This window comes from Indicator indicator, chromosome Z, assembly GCF_027791375.1.
Source record: "Indicator indicator isolate 239-I01 chromosome Z, UM_Iind_1.1, whole genome shotgun sequence".
NCBI lineage: Eukaryota > Metazoa > Chordata > Aves > Piciformes > Indicatoridae > Indicator > Indicator indicator.
Genome location: NC_072053.1, coordinates 74,822,708 through 74,846,662, shown reverse-complemented (window position 1 = coordinate 74,846,662; position 23,955 = coordinate 74,822,708). Strand labels below are relative to the sequence as shown.

The window sequence follows — 23,955 nt, the reverse complement described above, 5'->3', positions numbered from 1 at the left end:
TAGCACAGTCTTCTGTACAGCTGAACTGCTGCCTTCTGTTGCTAAACTTAAATGAATTTTCATGTGCAATGTGCCAGCAAACTGTTTTTTACAGGCGTGGCCACACCTGTGTTGCTTTTCTAGTCTCTGTGTGTGTGCTGCCAGGACTTTGTGCTGGGGGAAACTGCATGTGTAACTCTCCTTTGCTTGGACCACATTGTGCAACACTGACCGCAAGTCCCACCACAATCATTGTGACATTTATGGAGCCTGTTCCCTGTGCTCAGAGTGGCTGGCCAGTCCACTGAAATAGACCTCAACAGCAGGAGCAAAGCACAGCATGGGATGGGAAGAGGATTTCAAGACAGCAACCCACACAGGAATGCTTGATCCTTGTACTCTTGTATGTCCTCAGGGACAACTTTCCTGGTTCTTGTTCTGCCAAGTTTACTTCAATCCATAGAAGAACAAGCAAGTTTTTGTGGGGTTTGGTGTCTTCCCTGAGTTTTTGCACTTTCACCTTCCAATTGTCCTCTCTCAGATGGCTGTTTTGTCTTCCCTGCCCTTCTGCTGCTATCCCAATGGGTACTGAGCAATGAATCTGTGCTTAAAATGTAAGTCCTGTACATTGTCTGATGTGACTCCCTCTGGGTCTGGACACAGAGAGCTGCATGTCTGCTTTTGTGGAACCTTTTATATCCACTGTGCTTCCCACTTCATTTACTTTAATGTTTTGGACACTGGGCCAAGAGAGTCTAGAGGCAGGAGGCATGCACTTTCTCGGGGCTGGTAGGGAAGAAGAAAATTATAGCAATGGTGAAGAAGAGAGACAAAACCCAGCTTCACCAGGAGGAGCCTAAATACTCATCTTCATCTCACAGGGTTGGGCCAAGAAACCAGGACATTTGTGCCATTTGTCTTAAGCACAAGTGCTATGAAAGCTGGATGATTCAAAAGCCAGCCTCTGTCAGAGTGGGTTAAGCTATCAGAGTGACTTAGCTGGTCAGGGGAATAAAGGGCTTCAGTCAGACCTGCCCAGTCTTGTCTGTGACCTGGTCAGGAGCACAAATGGGATCTGTCAGATCCAACCATTCTCATGAATAAGTAGACTAAGAGACAATAAGTGGACTCACCTCTTCGGCCACTGTCCAGGGGACTGGATTCAGACCAGGAATTTTTTTTCTCTTTTTTTTTTCCCCTCTGTTTCCCAAAGGAGAGTCAAGCCACATGCTCCTCAACCATAAGGGCAAGCATCCAAGGCATAACAGTTCACTAATTTCCAGTCAGTGAACATGAGCCACCAGTGTGCACTTGCAGCCTGGAAAGCCAATCACATCCTGGGCTGCATCAAGAGAAGCATAGCCAGCAGGTGGAGGGAGGTGATTCTCCCCCTCTACTCTGCTTTGGTGAGACCCCACCTGGAGTACTGCATCCAGTTCTGGAGCCACTATTACAAGAAGGATCTGGAGGTGCTGGAACATGTCCAGAGAAGGGCCACCAGGATGATCAGAGGGCTGGAGCACCTCTCCTGTGAGGACACTGAAAGAGTTGGGGCTGTTCATTCTGGAGAAGGCTCCAAGGTGACCTTATTGTAGCCTTCCAGTATCTTAAGGGGGCCTACCAGAAAGCTGGGGAGGGACGTTTTAGGATTGTGGGTAGTGATAGGACTAGGGGGAATGGAACAAAACTAGAAGCGGGTAGATTCAGATTGAATGTTAGGAAGAAGTTTTACACCACAAAAGTGGTGAGACACTGGAACAGGTTGCCCAGGGATGTGGTAGAAGCCACATCCCTGGAGGTGTTTAAGGCCAGGCTGGATGTGGCTCTGAAAACCTGATCTGGTGTGAGGTATCCCTGCCCATGGCAGGGGGGTTGGAACGAGATGATCTTTGAGGTCCCTTCCAACCCTAACAATTCTATGATTCTATGATTCTGTCTTCTCCTGAGGCAGTGGAAAGTCTTTAAGGTTGCAGCCTCGCCCAGGTTGGAGGCATCTCTCGTTTGAAGATGACTAGAAAAAACGTTGCCCTGGAAGGCTCATGCATGTAGAAATCCACCAACAAGCTGGACTATAAATTCCATAAGCACAAGAAGTTATGTGTTCAGATGATATGAGGAGATGATACTGTAATGAGACAACATACTTCTAAAACACAAAAAAAAAGCAGGTCATGTAAAAGTAGTTCTAGCTGGAGGAAAGATCACCCCAGAGAGCACTGAAGGTCTCCATGCTTAGGAGATTTAACACTGCATCAGGCAAAGCACTGACAAAACTAATACACAAACAATGTTACTTTGGCAAGGAAAGGACCTCAATCATGTATCTTCTGCAATTTCAGGTCAAAGCATTTGTGTTAAGTTGACACTAAGTCTTCTGCACCAAGAGCAGGGAAGGTTTTGGTAACTGCCTTGGGGTGATGATTGTTCAACCTGTCAGAGATAAACCTGGCTATCAACCAGTCAGATACAAAATACTAGCTCTCTTTCCATGCATTTGTGTATACACGTTTACTTCAAACAGCAAAGGGAATTGTAGACAGTTTTTCCTCTCTTCCCAACTTCATCAGCTGGTACTGAGCTGCAACTTTTGCTTGATGAGAGAAATGGTTTCTCTTCCAGTGTATTTAGGAAAAATTGTATAGATTGCCAGAGCACTCATTCAGCATTGTGTCTGAATCTCATTTTCAGGCATTGATTGGTGAAAGTGTATTCCCAGTCTTTCAAGTCGTGGAGGTTTTGCCTTTTCAAAGATGCTAATTAAGTTTGCTGCTCTTGATTATCAGCTATGCTTTGTAAACAGCAGCCTTTTGGAAATCATAAGATGTGCACAAGCAGCTTTTCTCTTTGAGGGTGAGCCATTCAAATGAGATGAGCTCTGCAGAAAGAATTAAACTAAGAGGCACTGAATTACTCAGCTCTGGAATCCCATTTCGGATCCTCCAACACACCTGAAATCAAGCAGGTTTTTGTCCTTAGCAGTGGCTGCCTGTCAATATACAGTGACATCCACAAATTGGCTTCGGCACAACTGCCTTGAAACAAAAACAAAATCAATGTGGAAACTGAACTAAGTCTTAGTTGGTGATCTCCCCCTCCCCTGCAGCAGATGAAGGGCACCATTCACAGCTGTAGCATGTAGGTTTCATCTCGTGTTTCTTAGGCTGTTGGTTTACAGACAGGTTGCTGGTACTTAGCAGCTGAGGAAGCATGTCAAGGGCTGAGGTGCTAAACTGGCATTGAGGGTACCATTCCCAGTTGTTCTAGTTTAAAGAGCCTAAAGGCAAGATTTACACATCTAGCTGGAGGAACCCTTGCACCTTCCCCTTGCAAGTTCATTTTCCAAGATTATTCTGAACCTGAGGGAGCTAACAGGTACCCTGCTGCCCCAAAACCTTTACAGTGACCAAGAAGTGGGAATGAGCAACCCGCAGGTGGAGCATTTTCATCAGTGCTCTTTTGCACTGCAGGAAAAAGCTCATCTCTGTGCTTACAGAAGGGTGGACACTGCACATCTTTAGTTTCCAGTTTTGCTGTGTGGTCAAAAGCTTCATGTGGGTAAGATCCTTCAGACTGCCATGGAGTTTGTGCAGAAATCAAGTTCATCCCTTTGGTCAAGCCCATGTTTAACAGAGGGGCCTGTTGTAGTTCTCTGCTTATGAATCTGCTATTTTAATACCAGCTGTAACACCTCAGGATATTCAGCTCTGAGAGACCTGGGATTACTTACTGATATACATGCCCATGTCTTCTTTGTGCCTTTTATTTCAGGGTGATTTAGGGCATCAGTCAGGCTAGAGCAAAATAATCAGTTTACAGCTGAGCCATCCCCCACTCTACATATGCATCTGTCACCTTTTCCCTCCAAGTGTTTACTCTGATTAGGTCTTTCCTGTTTTCCCCTTAAGTTCTGAACACTCCTATGTGCTGATGGATGTTCTTTTGCAGTGTGTATGCTGCAGGCAGAACATTTCTGTGTTCACTGCAGAAATGACATGAGTATTTCTCAGGTGGAACCCATCATGCAAAGCTAGTATAGGCTAAAGAAACTGGTCCACAAACTTGTAGTTGTTATCCTTCCTTATTAATGCTATTACCATCCTACCCTAAAAAAGAAAACACTACTGACAGAAATGTAGGTGTCTCTAAAAGTCTTGTGTCTGCCAGAGTTAATGAACTGAACAGAGGAGGCTGTTTTCTTCAGGCATAGCTCTGCTTATTGGGGATTTGTGTGCTTCTCTTGCAAAGCAGCATGACTGCACCACTCTCTCAGTGCCCTGCAGGATTCTACTTAACGTCCTTCCTGAGTTACAGGTAAGGGCACCTTGTGCCAGAACAGCCTCTGCCTTTTAGTAAAGAGTAAAATGGCAGCCTGGGTCTATGGCTTTTAAGAGCTTAGCACAGAAAACAGAGAAAATCCTTCACATAGAAAAGATCTTTCATCTCCTTCAGACTGGAGCACAAAACAGAGCCTTGTATCCTAACACAGTGTTTACTGGGTACTGAATGCTAAACATAAATGCACATACACACATACCATAGTATCAAACCTCTCTTTTTCCCTCTTAGCCTCATAGACCTCCCTTCTTAAGTCTCCTTTTCATCACCTAAACTATAGCCTCCCATGCTGCCTGATAGCTCCTTTGCTCCCTCTTCCCAGCATCAAAGTAGTAGGGTTCATTTGCTGCTTCTGCCATTATTCCTCTCAGTCAGAAACTGCACTGCCTACCTTGCCTACACTTGTGTGGCCACCTGGTTAGGTCACAATCCCACCAAACACACAGATTAGACCTGTAATAGCAGTCTAGTGCATCCCCTTCCCCTGCAGGACTGAAGGGCATGATATCTGGTAGCTACAGACTATAAAAGAGAAAGCCTGCAAGTAGCCTTTAATGAGTAGCTTAAAGTCCTAACTGGAAGAAACCATGAGCATCATAAAGCGATCTTGTGACTGACCTTGCTTTGAGCAGGAGCTTGGGATAGAGACCTCATGAGGTTACTTCCAGCCTGAATGACCTGTGAGCCTGTGATCTCACTAACCAAGGAATCAGGATGCCCCCAAATGACAGCACAATGTTGTCCAAAAGACAGTATCCCTTCTGTTGTTTGTAGTTTCTTCCCTTCATAGCAAGATAGAACCATTAACACGAGCAGAAGAGTCACCTGGCTTACACAGCGAGGCCTTCTGAGCTCCCTTGGAAAAAATCCTCTTATACCCTTAGGTGTTCATTACAGAAAACTGCAGGGCAGACAGACTAGCTGCAAGCAAGGCTTGGCTTTCTGAGTGGGGAAATCTCCCCTGTTTGTTTCTATGGTATTTGGGGAAATAGAGTTTGGGGGGGGGGGGGGTGGGGAGAAAGGGGGATGTACCAAAGCAGCTTCAGACTCTCTGACCCTTTTTTCTTATATAAGTGGTTTAGCAAATTCCAGTGATCAAATAACTGATTGGGCCCGTAAGCAGCAATACTAACAGTCTGTTTTACACCACTTCTGCCTCAGATGGATCTCATTCTCACTTTTTTTCCCTACAGCACTCCAGATTTTTGCAGTTTTTTATTTAACTGGCTTTATTGTTGTAGCTGTCTTTGAAATGCCAGCCTGAAATCTTCTAAGAAGCCAGGAACAAAGGAAATATAAGGCTTCCTTGCCAGGTGTCAAATGACAAATAAGGGACATCCTTTTTAAACTGGCCTAGAAGAAAAGCACATTATTCAGTATTTAACAGGTTTACACAGGAAGAATGTAAGCACTTTGTGTATATACACAGATGTACACGTGCCCTCTGAATGGATTTATTACTGTTTAAACCATTGTACAGCAAACTGTTTGAAACAGATGTGAGAGAAATGCATTTTGGTTTTCAGATCAAATTTGCAAGTCTATGTTGTATCTTGTTACTAAAAAAGGAGGCAGTTCTCCTTATCACTTAGCAATTCTGATAATGAACCTCACTAAAAAAAAAAGTAAATTAAGCATGCAAAACGGTCTTTGCATTATGATTTCAGTTTTTGCATTGCTGACCTCTGTGTGAAAAGGCAGAGTCTAGGTCCAAATTTTCCAGTGAGTTACATGGTGCTAGGGTGGTTCACTGATGAATATATACAGCAGATCACATGGAAAGTGTGCCCTTGAGTATTTCTGTTACCTCAGTACCTCAGCAGCACTACCTCAGCCTTTAAGCCTAGAGAGCACAGATGTGAGTTGTATAAAATTGAGTGAATTTTTTTTCATTGTTAAAGTTTTTTACATTAATTTGGAGGAAACTTTAAGTGGATTGGAGAAGTACTTTACAACTGTTCATTTTAAAATCACTGCAATTAAGCAATTTCAGCTTGGAGATGAGGGGGTTGCCTTTAAGAGAGAAAAATGGTAGTTCAACAAACCACCATGAATTTGAGACTATTAAGTATTCATATAATGCAGAAAAGCAGACTCTGCCTCTTTCCATCTGCAACAACTTGAGGCAATGACACTTTTGCCTTCCTCTAATGAAAAGCATTATCAGCAAGTGCCACACATCTTTCATCCTAGCACAATTAGAAACTGGGGGAAAATTTCCCAGGTGGGTGCCTTAAGTTAGACCCTTGCATCTATATTTAGACACATTAATTTCACAAGCAACTCAAGCTGTCAAGCTCCTGGAATTAGCAATCCCTCCTCTTTCCCTCCTCACTGTCACCTTCTCTTTGCCTTCTGCCTTGTGATTGAAAAGTATTAATGAAGTCTTGTGCCGAGCAGGGCTAGGAAAGAGTAAAATTGTGTACCTCTGTCTTGGATCAGTGCCCTGAACCTTCACTTGAGAAGTGGTGGCAGAAAGGCAGGAGCAAGCAGCCTTGGGTCAGGAAAGTACTTGGTGATGCTGATCTTTCACATTCAAAAAAATATGGTTCAACAGCCTGTGAGCGGCTACATCTCTTTGTGTAGGTAAAGGGAGTTTTAGGTAAATACCCCTATTCAAAAATGTTCATCTCAGCTCAAGTAACAGATTTTTTTAATATACTTTTTTTTTTTGGTCGTAAGTGAAAAAATAAAGATGATGGTAAACATATGGTATACATAAATACAGAGAGGCAGAAAGAGACAATATTCTTGTCTTGTCTGTCAATAAAAGGAGGATGGAAAGTAATGGAGAATCTAACTCTGATTCAGATGTGTCCCAAGCCACAGTGAACACATGTGAAGAAGTGAGTGCCATTAGGTCTCAATAAAAGAAGCAAGACTGCTGAATGTGCCTAGAAAAATAAGTGAGAGTAGTCTGTGAATTGTATTACCTGAAGCTTCTGAAGTCTCCAGTATCATGCAGTAACAACAGAAAGCACAGATAGCTATCCCAAAGTGTTACTGCTGGGTGTGGGCAAAGGGCTGATTCAAGAGAAACTCCTAACACAGCCTGTTGACTGCCAGGTTACAACTATTCCCAGTTTTCTGCCTGGAGTACAGAAGCATTGGAATACAGTTATTCATCTAATTATTACTTCATATTTATGGTTGTATACTATACTGTGGTTTCTAAAATGGAAGTGCATATCTGAGAGATGTTAAAGAAATTGGATTGAAGGGATATTAGGTATATTTTTAGTTATTTAGCACGTGCTTTTGTGGCTAATAAGAGAATTACTGGTTTTCTTGTAACTAGACCTGTTTTACAAATAATTCCTGTGCACTTAATGTGCTAGGAAAGCAGCTGCAAATAACAAAGCTGAAAGTTGTTCCTGATGACATTTGAGATGCTAACTACTACCTGGGAAACTATGGCTCATTGAAATAATTTTTACATGTCTTATTTTTCTGTGTATGTACATGTCTGTATGTCTTTCACAGGCTGGAACAAGAAATACAGAAATTAGAAAGTGAGGAGTCCCAAATATCTGCCAAAGAACAAATCATTTTGGAGAAGCTAAAGGAGACTGAGAAATCCTTTGACAAGCTGCAAAAGGTATTTAAAAAAACCAAAACACAAACAAACAAAAAATCCACAAAACACATTTGGGCACAGATTGAAACCAAGGTAGAGTCTTAGCAGTGTTTGAAAGCAGCAGTAATAATTCATGCACTTATGGGAAGATTGAGGACAGCTGCAGAGTATGTAGCTCAAAACAGAATGAAAAGGACTAGAAAAGAAACAGAGGTGTTAGATCTATTTTGATTGGGTTATTTGGATTTCCTTTTCCCACTAGAGCTTTTTGTGAAAAGGGATTTCAGACAGTATCTTGATAGCTTATCTGCAGGGAAACAATGGGAGCTTTTGTCCCCACTGGAAGATGCCAGCAGGATCATGAAAGACATTTCAAACTTCCCTGCACCCACCCTCACCCAGAGGTAGTGGCCACAGATGCTTCTTCTGAGCAGTACTGCCTGCAACAAGCAGCAGTGCTTTCCTTTTAGTTGCACCATGTTCATCTCCCTCAGCCTCTAATGGCACTGAAACCTGAGAAGCCATGTCCCCAGTTGCCCACTTAAAAATTAGTAAAAAAAAAAAATCCAAAACAAAACAAACAACACCCAAAAACATAAAAGCAAACCTATTATAAAAATCAAGACTTCATGCAATTTATACTCAAAGTATAAAAGACTTTACCAAGCATCTTATTTTTTCCCTTTGCAGGGTTTCTCAAACCAGGATGGTGGTAAGTGCCCTTTTATTATTGTATACCTTTGGGTTTAACAAGATTAATTACTTTAGCTTTGTTGCAAAGGTTTGCAGAGAAAGGAGTTTTCCCTTCATTGTATGTTCCTGATTTACTGCTACCATTACCTTTTTGTTTGGAATTGCTGCAGTGCAAACACAAATGTCACTATTGTAGTGAAACAGTGTTCCTTTGGCAGAGCTCCTTCTCAAGTGCACACAAGGGGAAAGAACAGCATGGATGACTTAAACCAGACTTCATACAGAGTTGACACCTTTTACCACATGGTAGTCCTGCATGGCAGACTCCTTTCTACTTATCTCTGGTCAATATCCTCTATTTCATGTGCTCATGCTCTGTTCATAAGCAGTTAAATACTACGAGGACTGTTCCTATTATACAGGAACAGCTATTAAAATTAGATTACTGATGCATTATATTGTCTGTGCAATGATTCTTACAGAGTGAAAACCTCACATGAGTGGATGAGGATGCAGTAATTCCTAATTTATGAATTTAATGTCACACTATGTGTGATCAGTCTAAATACTGAGCTATAAACTTAGTGAGCAAAACATACAGTTGGTTCCCAGGAAGCTAGAAAGACCCTTGTAGTACCTCTCCAGAACCTTTAGGACCCAGGAAGTGGTCAAAATTAGCTTCTCCAGCTGCTGACAAAGCCATGCCAAATTATACTGTGAGTATCGTGGAGGAATATCCTAACATTAAAGCACTGGGACACAATGGAAGGCCAAATTGAAGCTAAAGAGCTGACTTGGAGGTGTCTTTTTGAGAGATTAATATTACTTGCTAAGAGGATTTTCTTTTTTAGTCTAGTTCAGAAATTTTTATTTCTGTAGGAATATAATTCAAGCTTTACAGTAAATCCCACTGTCAACAAAATAACGTGAGATTAAAAAATCTAGATATGGTGACTCCTCCAGAATGGCAAATGTACTGTACCTATTGCAGTTGCACTCTGGTTGTTGCCAAGTTTCACAGGGGAAAAAAAAAAAAACAAAAAAAAAGGAATGGTGCCTACAGGAAATAGCACCCAAAGTGTGCTTTTATGAATCCTGTGAGATGCAGTCTGTCTCTTCACGTGTGTTGTGATAAAATGAGAACTAAAGGAAGCCCCGTCTAGCGATTGTGAAGCAGTAGTTTCCCCAAAGGTGTTTTCTTGTAGCAATGTAGCATTTCACTGGTTTCAAGAGGAGCCTCACTGCTCCCCAGATTTTGCCTGCTTTCAGTGCATGCTTACCTCACAGACTGAGCTAGAAGCAAGGATCAATGCCAGAAAGACAAGAACGCCTCCAGAATAAATGTGGAAACAGAGAGAGCACAGGGTATAGATAAGTTAACAGGCATCTCTTCCTTTCTAGATCACTTGCTTCATACATCTTGTTTCTTCCTCTTAGCAGCTTGTCCTTGTGGGCCAGTGTAGGCCTGGGTCATCATCTAAGCAGTACTGTACTCTTCTCTTCTAGGGACCACCAAGGCTGCAAGCTGTCCTGTTAGCATTCCCACTGTGAGCATGATGTGACCATACATCTTCATGTGGTGAAAGTTGAGCAGGCCCTCTGTTTTCTATTCTCTAATAACAGCCTGTGAGGGTAGCTGATTAGAGCAGGAAGAAAACATGTACACAGCTAGCTGCAACCCTTTTGGTACCATAGATTTGTCTTTCCATCAAAAACTTGTAGGGCTTGCTTTGTTGCAGCAGATCAGCCATCTGTCTGTCACCATCTGTAACACATGCTGCAGAGGAACATGGTAGGAACCATTGGCTTGTACAGGAAGGTTGTGTAAAAATACACAAACCAACATCAACCTTTTGGAGCAATTTCTTCAACTACTGCCACTGCAGCTTTGAGTCCATAAATCTCACATCAGTTTACTCTGTGTCCATCCCTTTCTTTATTCTAAACAATATGATGGCACAGGAAGGGATTTATCTCACTATTGTGTCCCCATGCACGTCTTTGTGGTGTATATGTGGCGGTGACAGTGCTTTTGAGTGTGCAGAAAGAACAACTACAGGGAGTTTAGAAAGGATTCAGGCAAAGGCTGCAAGGGAAAGAGAGAGGTAGTGGTGAGGTCCAGCAGCAGCTCAAGTGACTGTCTGTGTCCTTCCTTCCCTTCCCAGAAAACAGCTGTGTTTGTCAATGAGCATTGCTGAGCTTGAAATCATCCAGGCACAATAAACAAAATCCCACATTTTCCAGGATACAAAGACACTTTGCCTTCATAGATCACTGCGTGGGGGAAAGCAGAGCAGAAATGCTGAGGCTGCAGGCTGTAGCCTTGTCATCCACAGTCATGCTTCTTCCAGCTCCTTGGTATCTTGTCACTGGCAAGCACTCCATTAAACAAGGCCTGAGATGATGTTAGGATTACATTATTTCTTGCTGCTCAGGTCTATAGTCAAATCCCAGACATTCTGTAGAGCTATGCTGCATGTACATGAAAAAAATGGTAAGGAGAAAGCTCTTACTCTGTGTGCATGTATGTTTATGGCCCTGTGTATATATAAAATAAAAGCCATGTTAAAAATCTGATATAAATCCCTTGACTGCTGAAATTTACGTTAGGGGTAAATTAATCCTCTGCATCTTTGGCCATCTGTATGCAAACTACATACTGCTTCAGTCAACACTTAGTCACGCCACAGTTATGGTGAATATAGATTTTGCACAAACCTCTGTTTGAATTTGATATGTATTAGTGTAAATTTGGCAAAAGTGTGTCACTAGAAACCTGGCCTGCATTGCTTAGTTCCAGGTTCATTGCTCAGAGGCTCTTTGTCTCATAGAGTCATAGAATCAGTCAGGGTTGGAAAGGACCACAAGGATCATCTAGTTCCAACCCCCCTGCCATGGGCAGGGACACCTCACACTAGATCAGGCTGGCCAGAGTCTCCTCCAGCCTGGCCTTAAACACCTCCAGGGATGGGGCCTCAACCACCTCCCTGGACAACCCATTCCAGGCTCTCACCACTCTCATGGGGAAGAACTTCTTCTCACTTCCAGCCTGAATCTCCCCACTTCCAGCTTTATTCCATTCCCCATAGTCCTATTACTACCTAATAGCCTAAAAAGTCCCTCCCCAGCTTTCTTGTAGGCCCCCTTCAGATACTGGAAGGCCACAATAAGGTCACCTGGGAGCCTTCTCTTCTCCAGACTGAACAGCCCCAACTCTTTCAGTCTGTCCTCACAGGAGAGGTGCTCCAGCCCTCTGATCATCCTGGTGGCCCTTCTCTGGACACCTTCCAGCATGTCCATATCCCTCTTGTAATAGGGGCTCCAGAACTGGATGCAGTACTCCAGGTGGAGTCTCACCAGAGCTGAGTAGAGGGGGAGAATCACCTCCCTCCACCTGCTGGCCACAGTTCTCTTGATGCAGCCCAGGATGTGATTGGCTTTCTGGGCTGCAAGTGCACATTGACAGCTCATGTTGAGCTTCTTGTCCACCAGCACCCCCAAGTCCCTCTCCTCAGGGCTGCTTTCCAGCCAGTCACTGCCCAGCCTGGATTTGTGCTTGGGATTGCCTCGACCCAGATGCAGGACCTTGCACTTGGTCTTGTTGAACCTCATGAGATTGGCTTGTGCCCGCTTCTCCAGCCTGTCAAGGTCCCTCTGGATGGATCCCTTCCCTCCAGCCTGTCTGCTGCACCACACAGCTTGGTGTCATCAGCAAACTTGCTGCGAGTGCACTCAATGCCACTGTCCATGCCACCAACAAAGATATTGAACAAGACTGGTCCCAGGACTGAGCCCTGAGGGACTCCGCTTGTCACTGGCCTCCACTGGGACATGGAGCCATTGACAGCCTCTCTTTGGGTGCATCCATCAAGCCAGATCTTTATCCATCTCGTGGTCCACCCATCAAACCCATGTGTCACCAGTTTGGAGACCAGGATGTGGTGCGGGACAGTGTCAAAGGCTTTGCTCAAGTCCAGGTAAATGACATCAGTTGCTCACCCCTCATCTATTAATGTTGTCACCGTCTATGAATGTTGTCTTCTCTGATCTTGCTCAGCTGTGCAGTCCAACAGCAAAACAGGCAAGCATGTCATCAGAGGAATGAAGTAAGATCTTCACAGCGTGTTTTCCACATGTCTTTTAACGACTCATTAGCAAATGCTTTTTAGTTGTAGGGCTTTAGGTAACTTTTAATTTAATCTACCACAGTTCAAAATGCCTATCTGTACCTGCCACAGTTACAGCACCTCTGACAATCTGAATAAAAACCATTGAACACCACCCTTTCAGCACAATCTGTTAGCCAATTTCCTACCCATCTTGCAGACCACTCATCCAATCTCTATCTTGCCAGTTTGTCCAGGAGAAGGCTGTGAGAAACGATGTCAAAAGCTTTTCTGAAGTCCAGGTAAACAACATCCACTGCTCTTCCTATGTGGACAGAAGGTGGTACTTTGTTGCAGAAGGTGACCAGGTTAGTCTGGTATGAGTAGGCTGGCTTTTCCCAATCACCTGCTTCATTTGGCTTGTAATAGTTTCTAGGAGGATTCACTGTATCACTTACCGGGGAATGAAGCAAGACCAATGGGCCTGTAGCTTCCTGCATCTTCCTTTGGTCCCTTCTTGACATTTTCCCAGTTCCAGTTGTCAGGGACATCCCCTGATCTCCATGACTTTCAAATACCATAGACAGCAGCTTCTGCAATAGTGTCAGCCACTTCTCTAAACACTGTGGGGCAGATCACAACCATACCCATGGATTTATGTGGATTGAGCCCTTGCAAAAGGCCACAGACCAGCCTTTCTTCCACTACTGGCAGGTCAACACATGGAATGTCACAGCCACTTGATCTTGAGATTTTGTGCCTTGTCAGCATTGCTTGCTAGTGACTGTCCTGTGTAGTAATCAGCCTTTATCTTCTCTGGGTTTTTGCTTACTGATCTTAAACCTGATAAACCATTTCTTATTGGACTTGACATCTTTGGTCAATTTCAGTTCCAACTGAGAGTTCACCTTCTCGCCTGCATCCCTGAATGCTCTAGTGAGGTTCTTGTAGTCCTCAATGGCTGTTTGGCTGCCTCTTCATAACTAGTATGTTTCATTTCTGCTTTTAATTACACCTAAAACTCATTGTTAAGACAGGATTTTCTTTTGTTGAGGCTTCTTCCTTGCCCTTTTTAGGGGATGGACCATCCTTGTGCTTTCAGCAGACACTCTTCAATAACTCCTAGCACTCACAAGCTCCTTCACACTCCATGGGTACTTCCAGTGGAATCTCTTGCACCTGGGCTCTGAGCATATTGAGTTGGCACTTTTGAAATTTGAGTTTTGTCCTGCTACTGGTTTTCAGTGTGCTTAGCAGAATCTTAAGCTCCACAATGTTGTGGCCACTGTATTCAAGGCTATCATTGGTAGCTATGTTGTTAAGTCTTCTCAGCTTACAAGCAGTAAATCTAGCAATGCGCTGCTCCTAGTCAGTATGTCTGCCATTAATACAGGAAGCAGTCCTGTATTACAGGGTTGGGGAGCATTTCTAAATGCTCATCCACTCTGGTGCTGGTGACCCTTTCACTCATGTTCTTCAGTTTAAAGCATGATTCAGTCACTCAGAGCCAGGCTGCTCTACTTTTAGCAAAGTTTCCTGCTTTAACCTCCATTTGTGGTCTTAAAAATGTGCTAGGAAGGTCTCTGATGTAGCCCATGGACCCCCAAAGGGTTTTTCAAGTGGAAAATCCAATCCCTGGAAGCCAATATTTGCAGAAGTAGTACCACTAATTTTAATGGTTAGTCAGTCTTTCTAAAGATAATCCAGTCCCTGGAAAATGAGCTTGTCTGACATTTGGCCACAAGCCTCTGCGTGGGCGCTATTCTGTGCAGTTCCGAAGGTTCAGGTTTGTGTAAGCACCCTTGAAGGATTATCTTGCCCCATACATTTTCCCAAGCACTTATCTGTCTGATAATACAGAATAGTTCCATAGTCCTAAAACATAGCTTGTTGTAAGTAGTACAAAAAGCCACAGGGCATGTTTTATGGCATCCTTAGATACTAATTACTCATCAAAGACTGAAATGAAGAGATCCAGTTCAAATGCTTTAATTTATATTGTGTTACTTCTCCTGTGAATGAAATGCTGTTTTGCATCTTGTCCACTCCTTGTAAAATTGATCTCTTATATACTTTTTAAAGGTGATGAGGGAAAACAAACCTTGTTGACAGTGAGATAAATGGAAATGAGTGTGCTCTTTTGATTTTGCGAGAAGCGGGGAGGAGGGAGGAGAGAGGAACTGGCAAAATCAGCCAAACCTCAGCTTCTTCTAGTCATATACCTCATTTCTGGCACATGGCACCACATTTTGCTTCAGCAGAAAGTACATGAGAATCCCACCCCTACCCTGACATCTCCTCAGGGCAATAATGAGAGATTGTCAGGAGCCCTGAAGCTTTATTCTAAGTTCCATCCATAGAAGTTTCTAATCTGGGTCAGTATTAAGAACACCTAACACTTACCTAGGTATTGTCTCCTAACACCGGAGGCAAAAAACCATCAACTTGCTAAGGTCCACAGACATTATAGCATCAAATCAGGATTTTCACCATCAAGCTGTACAACTGATCTTGCCAGAATGGTCAGCACAGTTCCCTGTACAGGCACTTGGGGAAAGCAAACACATGCAGGATTTTGTCTCCTGCAGTGTCCTGAGATGAAAACTGTACCCGACCTATACCTACTTATTCCCAGAGACTGCAAAATAGGTAAGGGCTATTAGCTAAGCAGCAGAAGTTTGCATTGATTGTACCCACTTGTGGACAGGTAGGTCAGTCACTCAAGTCACTGAATGAGTGTGTGCTGGAATTATTGTTCCAGCAGTACACTCTCCAGGGTGAATAATTACTAAATTTCTGCTCTTTCCAGAACATGAAGTGCCTTCTTATTCTGAACACAAACACAGTCCTCACTTTTTCCTTCTGAAAAATTGCTTCAGCTTTCAAAAAAAGGCCTCCTCATTTGCTGGTCGTATTTCCCAGAACAAGAACATCAACCATTGTACCAATTTCTCATCAGAGGCAAAAAACCCTGCAAAAGAAAGCAGCTGTTGCTGGCCATTGCTCAGTCAGCTGTGTCCTAAACAATTATTTTTCCTAGGGCCTACTGTTAAAAATGAAAGATTTTGAGAAAACAGTCTGCATTGAAAATTCCCTTTGTCCAGTGAAGTATGAAACAAACTAATATTTTCCTGGCCAAGTTTGGGGTTTTGTGGGTTTTGTTTTGTTTTGTTTTCAGATTCATCTATTATTAACTGAACTTATATACCAACTTCTTGGCTTTCTGGAATTAATGTGTGCTGTGCCTCTGTGCAATCCTGCTCTGACAAAGGAAGGAAAGGGCACCTCATCTGCATTGGTACATGGAGAGATAGAGTATCTCCTTGGGTACTTTAATTACTGTCTTCCCGTACCAAACAGCACTGGTGGCCACTGCAGGCTGGTAAAGTGGTAAAATGATTTCACGAACACCAGGACAAATTTTCCTGCCAAAGTAGCAGACTTTGGGATGAGAGGTAGCACATCATGTCTTTTCTGAGGATTGTAGGGTTTTTTCCTGAGATGGGTGTTAACTCACAGAGGGTGTGATGAAAGTATCTCCCTTCACTAAATGCAGTCAAGCAGCCTAAACCAGGACATTCAATTTTCTCTCTCTCCTCTAGTTCACTTTTATGGCATGCACTGTTCTTCCTATTTCCCCTGCATGTAACAACAAGAAGTACCAAGGAAGGTGCCTCATACCCTGACACAGGGACCAGGCCTTGCCAAGGGCTTGACAAACTAAATTATACATTGTACCAGAAGGTACCCTTGGAGGAAAGAGAGTGCTCTGTTTCTCATGAGATACAATCTTATTTTTGAACAGAAATCTGTTCCCATACAAAACTGGAATTTCCAGTTGTGATTTCCAATTGTGATTTCTCTTTTTTTTGCACATTATTCCTCTGATCTCTGCTTTTAGCTCAGCCACTGAATTCTAGGAGAACAACATAGGCTACCTATTTATAATTAAAGCAGACACAAAATATCTCCTGGTAAATATTTGTAAATGTCTTAAATGTCTCTTCTAAAGAACATATTTAGGTTATACTAAACAACCATAAACTCGCATGAAAGGCAAGTTATGTCCTTTAAGACAGCTTTCTACTAGTTCAGAATTTGATAGTGATTGGCACTGCAGAGCTGACAGGCACTTAGTACCTGCTGAAGGCGCCCTATCAGTCATCTCCTGTAGACATCTGAGGGGTGGGTATCATGATGAAGGTTCCAGTCTCTTTTCACTGGTGCCCAGTGATAGGACAAGGAACAATGAGTACAAGCTAGAGCACAGGAGGTTCCACCTCAACATGAGGAGACACTTCTTTATGGTGAAGGTAATGGAGCACTGGAACAGGCTGCCCAGAGAGGTTTTAAACCCCCCCTGGATGTGTTCCTGTGCAGCCTGCCCTAGGTGATCCTGCTTTGGAAGGAGGGTTGGACTCGATGATCTCTGGAGGTCACTTCCAACCCCTAACGTCCTGTGATTAGCTAAATTTTAGCATTAAGAACAAAAAGTCAGATGTTCATTCAGTAATGTCAGAAACAGCCAGTGCAAAAGAGTTGGCCTTTCATCCAGTTCAGTCATCACTAGCTTTTTTAGGCTTTTACATCTCTATTTGAAACGTCATGTTATCCGAATATCACGTTAGGTTTGCTCCTTACCTTCCCCCTCTCTCCATGCCATTTTAAAGGTCACAGACTTGATAAATCCAGAACCTCCTGACAAATAATTTTATGTATTCAACTAACATAAGGTTTGAGTCATCTGGACCCATTCCCTCCTGCCTCAGCTAGTCTATTGAACACCAATCACACGACAGTGACTTTGCACTTTGTTTGCTTTGATCCAATTATCTAGTACAAAGCTCCAGTGACTATTGTCAGGGCTGACAACACTCTGCTGTCTAAGCAGTGAAGCCACTGGGGCTGGTAGCACGAATCTAACTGTTTCCTGTTCTCTGACACCAGATGCAGTAAATTACATTTACTCCCAGATCCCTGAACTCCCAACCCTCTATTCACGAACAGCAGAGCCAGTTCCTGGGTGGGACGGAGCAAGCAGAGTAGCTGGTAAGTCTCAAGGAACAAAGTATTATAATACTAGTCCAGTAGCCATGAACTTTTTTTGTTATATTACATTAATGGGTCTGGTGTCCCAATATCATTTAAATACCAGGAAATGCCTTGTTTCATGTTTTGTAAATTAGTCAAGGCCTTTTGAGCAACAGTGAGTACTCTCAAAACAATGTAGCTGAACTACAAACAAGTATCATAGGGAACATGTCCAGTTTTTTTAACATGGCAACCTTCAGTTCTTTCCATCTCTCCCGATACAAATACATGGTATTTAGGCCAAGGGGTTTTTCTCCTCCTTTGTACCCATACAAATCCCATTTAGAAGAATGAGGCAGACAGGAACTCAGAAGATCTCCTATGTGCTTCAAACATTTATGTCATTTTGTATTATTTGTATGCCATTCCTCTTGGGGAAAAGGTGTGTATAACTATGGCATGTATTGTGCTTGGAGTAATGCAGAGAATTTTCTAACACTTTTCTGGTTGAGTATGTGTCTTAAATGTAACAATGTGATTGTTTAAAGGTATACATTTTTTCTTATTTTCAACATCCTTCTTTTCCAAACAATGTTTTTCCTATTTCAAGACCAAATTTTTGGTGGCTGCTTAAGAGGTGTCTCAAGGAGTGGGAAACAAAGGTGGCTTATTTGAAGAATGGGTTAGCAAGCATAGCAAAGCAATCCTTACAGCAAAGATACTGTACGCAGCTATAGGATATGTCCTTTTGTTCTGAAGTTCTGTTGCAAGCCATTTCAAAATTTCCCTTATCTGTCTTAAAAGCAAGCTTTTCCCTGTGTGTTTTGTGCCATTTTGTCAAGACCAAAAAAACATTCTTTTTTTTTCATTCTTTGGATGCCTCAGAAGCCTTGTTCATGTAGTCCTTTATAAGAGTATCGTCTGTGTGTGTGCGCAAAACGTTGAAGAAAAGGCACCAGTATATGTGCTCACAGGTGGACTGTAACCATCCATCTTAAAACAAGCTCAAAGTCTGTTAAAATTATGGGTTGTTTTTTTTAAAGAACGGCCTCTGAATCCATACAACAAGCAGAAGCCATCTCTTTTCATCTCCATGGCGGGAATTTGTCATGAAGCACTGCATCATGTTACACTGTAATTAAAGCTTATGCAGAAAACTTGTACTTGTGAATACTGGCAGTCATCTTCAAGTATTGTTTTCAGTGTCAACTCTATTGTCATATAGTTTTGCATTCTATAAATAGAGCACATTTGGCAGTAAATAAGCTCTGGTGGGATGCAGACATTTTAGAAATCAATATTAGTTCATTTTCCAGATCCTCTGACATTCTGTGCTTCTAGGTTTTCCTGCAGAGTATGAACATTATGCACACAAGCAGATAAGTCAGGTTCCATTAATCACTTCTCCCATGGCAATGCATTTCACTGGCAGCTTTCTACGAAACTGGTGGCTGTTTGTTCACTGACTTGCACAAGTAGGTTCAATGTGATGCCTGAGGAAGGTCACATTATGCTAGTACCTAAAAAAATACCTGCTGTTGAAATCATGGTAAAAGAAATTAAGATGTTGACAGTGGCAAATGCTTAAACAGATGAGCAAAACATAAAATACATAAGATCCACACCTGTTAAGTTTCTAGATAGATCAGCCAGTAGGATAGAATCTTCCAAGCAGTACTAAAACTTGTTGCCCAAAGTCTTCATAAGTTGTTGTAATTTACCAGTACTCCATACCATAGACAAAAAGATATATTTTGCAACTCTTGTTAAATATAGCCAGGTCCACATTATTAGATTTTTCCCTACCTACTTCTGAATTCTGGCCCACTATACAAGTCTTCTTTTAATGCACATTAGTGAGTGAAATTTGTTCATCAAAACAAGGAACATCTGGCAGATTGTACACTCTTCTGCACTAAAAATATGTGAAATAACACAGCACTCAACTATTTCACAGGAAAATCAGCAGCCTTCACTGAAAAGTCATACCACAGATAATACTCTTTTTTTTTTTTTAAAGAAAATGAGAATTACAGGATCTCCAGAGGAGCTCAAAATGCTGCTTCTCACCAAGAAGGTAGCAGGTGTCCGGTCAGCAGGCTGACCAGTGCCTTCTCTGGAGAGCTGTGGTGCTCAGGACAAGTGAGGAACTTCCACCCATCAGAGACGATTTTCTGGGTGTGCTGTTGCTCCCTCATGGTTGAGCTTTGCTTCAGTTCAGCTGGCTACCAGTCAAAAACCTGCCAGTGTTTCAGTTGTAACATCTTCACCATAGGCTAGCCAACCTCTACTTTTATCTCTGTAATACTGGAAGTTACTGAACAATGTCTGCCTGAGCAGCCCTGGCAAGATCAAGCAGTGATGACAGCCCACTCACCCAAGGACTGCGGTCAAGTCAATCCACTCACTCAAGAAACTGCAACTAGAAGGGAGCAAATTCCATGAGTTAGTAGTGGCACTTGCATCTTTTTGCTTCATTACCTCTGTAAATTGGATTAAAGGTTTCAGAGCAGGGATGTATTCATGAGACTTGAAGAATGCTTGCTCACCAGCTCCTGGGCTGGGAGAGTCCAAAGCAAGTGATTTGCCAGCTGTTCTCTGAGTCTGAGGTCTGCTACAGTTCCTTAGAGCAAGGTGCTCTAGGGCTTTATTGTTACTAGCCCTGGGGCTGCAGTGCTAAGTTAAAGGCTGGACCTGGTGATCTTCAAGGTCTCTCCCAACCAAAACAATTCTATGACTCTGTGAACAGTGGTTTTCCTTACTTCCATCCTAAATCTCCCCTATTTCAGTCTATGCCAGCTGCCCCCTTTTTTTCTGCCACATACCTGGGAAAAGAGCCCAACTGTCACCCCCCTAGCCTCCTCCTGGCTGCTCAGGCTGCTGTGGGATGACCAGGCACATAAACTCCAGCACAGGGAGGGAAATCAGAAAGTGGTGTACCTACTTTGTTGTGAAAATGGGCATCCTGTACACAGGGTGATGACTGCTATGGACACAGATAGTCCATAAATCTCTGAATGCAGTGGTAAAATACAGTCCTTAAGGATACTCCTCTAGCCTGCAACAGCCATGGCAAGGATCCAACTTCCAACCTTCAGCAATGCCTCACCCTCAGAGGTAGCAATGCTCCTTCACTCATCAGCACTTCTGTCCTCAGGCTCCATATAGTTGTTTGTGTGGCAACTGCACTTAACCTAAACAGCCCTGCCAGGGCTACACAAGGTCTGAGCAGATGCACATGGCATGCAAATAGCCAGACCCCCCATTTGGTTGGGCTGCTTATCAGACTGCATTCCTGGGGGAAAGAGGAGACCACCTCACAGGAACCAGCATGCACCCACCCAGCAAAAAATTTTTTGTTTGGAGCTGTAGGGATGATCATAACACATACCATGATAAACTTCCTATTGTTGATTAAATGCTTTGCTTTAAAGACACAGAAAAAAGAAATCTACAGGATGTGAATAATAAGACTGAGGGAATATATTAAAGCAGAGTAATTTTTTATATTCCTAATGTTTTTAATACAAGCATAACAAGCTACATTGGTTCTTGGGGCAATGATATTCTGTATTTTCTTGAAAATAAGTCAGGAAATAAAGCCAACACATCAATTTGTGGTATCTCCAGGTAAGACAAATCATAATTACACCACTGAGGTTCATTGGTAGAAATGGTCACCCTAAGATTCATAAACATTTGTCACTGCCTGTGGTAATTTGTTATTAAGTGTCTGTGGATGTCTGTCCAGGAGCCAAAATGTCTTCATCTGCATACAAGAAATGTTTAAACAGACAACCACTTCTGGAAGATCTGTGAGGTCTTTGCACATTTTTCTTTGAAAAGCTGTGTGGTGAGATGCCACCATACCTCAAATGGGTGTTGGAGCGGTGTAGACTCCCTGTCCTATTCCTTGATGTGTGGTCTCTGCAATTTTCATCTTGTTACTGCGTCCTTCGTAGCTGCTAGAAAAGTTTCTTTGTATTCTGAAGCAGCATCCCTCACACACATGCTTTTACCTGTTGTTTCATGACGCTTTGAAAATCAGTTCATTATTACTTTTTTTCTTCACCTTCACCGATGGTGCTTAGAGCCTACTTCAAATAAATGAGGGAGCACCTCTGGCCATTTCAAACGTTCTCTTAACCTGCACTGTCAGTGTCTTGGTGTGGAAGCTGCCACGCGCCTGTGGGAAAAACTCTGCCATTCTTATGTGATTTTGTTTTCTTACCTGTAGAACAGGGGTAAACAATGTTTCGTCACCTCTCTAAAGTGTTTTGAATGCTACGGATGGAAGAGTTAAGCAAGAACAAGCATTGATAATAAAACAGTCTAGTTGTTACCTTCAGCAAACAAAACTTGTTACCATCTAACTGCCAGTTTGATGGCAGAGAAGGAAAGGAGAATAGAGGGGCTCCTGGAGATGAGTTTCTCTCTGAATTTTGAGGCATGTTCAGAATAGAAAGACTGAGGGCAACCTGCATGCTTTCACCTCCCTTTGTCTAAATTACACCTAACCAAGCACTCTTGGCTTTCCTTATTGATCAGAGGCAGTTCCATGTGGCATGAGCTGGAAGATTAGGTCCTGTATGATGCAGGTATGCCTAGCCTTGAGCTGCATAAAAAGCTGTAGTATAATAACTGTCTCTGCCCACAGCCTTGTATCCCACCTCTAACAGAACACTTGGCCCTTTAGAAGCAGGAGATAGGAAAAGGGGCACCATAGTTTTCTTTGTCTGTTTGGCAATTAACCATTCACTGGCTTTTTTTGTTGTAACATGCACTTCCTCTCTTGTTTTCGTTCAAGCTTTGTGCACCATGGAAATTAATGTGGAGAAAGACAAACAGACAGGAGAGACCAAGATTGTCTCTGCTTCATCTATTGGCCCAGATGAGGCCCATCAAAGAGGATTCAAAGTCTATGATGATGGTACCAAGGTAGTCTATGAGGTTCACTCTGGTGGCACAGTGGTAGAAAATGGAGTACATAAATTAAGCTCAAAGGACGTAGATGAACTTATGCAAAAAGCTGGACAATCAAGTGTAAAAGGAGGGTATGAAACAATGACTGTGTCAGACAGAAACGCAGTAGTCGATGGAAACCTTAGCCATATGAAGGAGCAAATGCTCTTCAAAGAGGCAAAGCTGGAAATGGTACACAAACCCAGCAAAGGGCATCCTGTGAACCCTCAGCTCCAAGACAAATCCTGCGGTGGCAAAGCCCCAGAGGCCAGCACAGATCAGCCAGTAACAATGATATTTATGGGCTACCAAAACATCGATGATGAAGAGGAAACAAAGAAAGTGCTGGGCTATGATGAAACCATCAAGGCAGAGCTGGTCCTGATTGATGAAGATGATGAGAAGTCATTGAGGGAGAAGACAGTGACAGACGTCTCCACCATGGATGGGAATGCTGCTGAGCTGGTCTCTGGTAGACCACTGTCAGACACAACAGAGCCCTCCTCTCCTGAGGGGAAGGAAGAGAGCCTGCCCTTGGAAGCTGCCCCAGGTACACAAAAGAAAAAGCGCTGTCAATGCTGTATTGTCATGTGAACACCTCCTCCTTCCCTGCTCCGGGCAGCTCCTGCTCCGTCACTTACCTAGACCTCACTGTACTTCTAACTGCAATACTGTGAACTGGAAGTGATTGCCTCCATTGCCTTGCAGTTGGGTTGCTTTGCTTTCTAGTTCTTCAGGAAGAGGAACGCATGGTTGTTTTCCCATCAGACGTACTATTTGGGGTTTGGGGAGGTGTTGTGGGGATTTTTGCTTCATTTTTTCTTGGTGTTTTTTTTTTTTTTCTTAATATTGCAGATTGAGAGATAAATGGAAATGGAACAAATGTTTTCATATTTATTTGATTTTTATATATATATTATATATATAATGAAAACACTTTTTACCTTTTTCTTTGGATATCTGACAGGCTTGATCAGATTCCTAGGGTTTTATGGGAGTCTGAGTTTCACAGCAGCCAGATATGAGAGCCTTAAAAAGATGTTTCTTCTCATTTTTTAAGAAAAAAATCACATTTAAACATTATTTTATAGATCCTATTTTTTATTTCTTGGAGGAGGGCTTAGGTCATTTCACTGTTTTAATTTGCTAGAACTCAGTCAAGTCTTTCAAAAAGTTTGCGTAGTTTTGTTTTATAGTGACTTTACAGTTTAGTTTGCAGTGTCAGAAAAATCCATCACCCATTTCTGCTTATTGGTGGTACCAAAAGTGGAC

The 23,955-nt window shown here is 42.7% G+C and overlaps 1 protein-coding gene across 1 annotated transcript in view; it reads left to right on the top strand.

Annotated features, from left to right (window-relative positions):
- PALM2AKAP2 (PALM2 and AKAP2 fusion) overlaps positions 1-23,955 on the top strand; it is a 232,959-nt gene that overhangs the window by 65,508 nt on the left and 143,496 nt on the right. The window contains exons 5-8 of the mRNA XM_054397627.1: positions 7,798-7,912; positions 8,582-8,603; positions 17,638-17,739; positions 22,529-23,233. Coding sequence (XP_054253602.1) covers positions 7,798-7,912; positions 8,582-8,603; positions 17,638-17,739; positions 22,529-23,233 — 944 coding nt within the window. The remainder of the gene's footprint in view (positions 1-7,797; positions 7,913-8,581; positions 8,604-17,637; positions 17,740-22,528; positions 23,234-23,955) is intronic.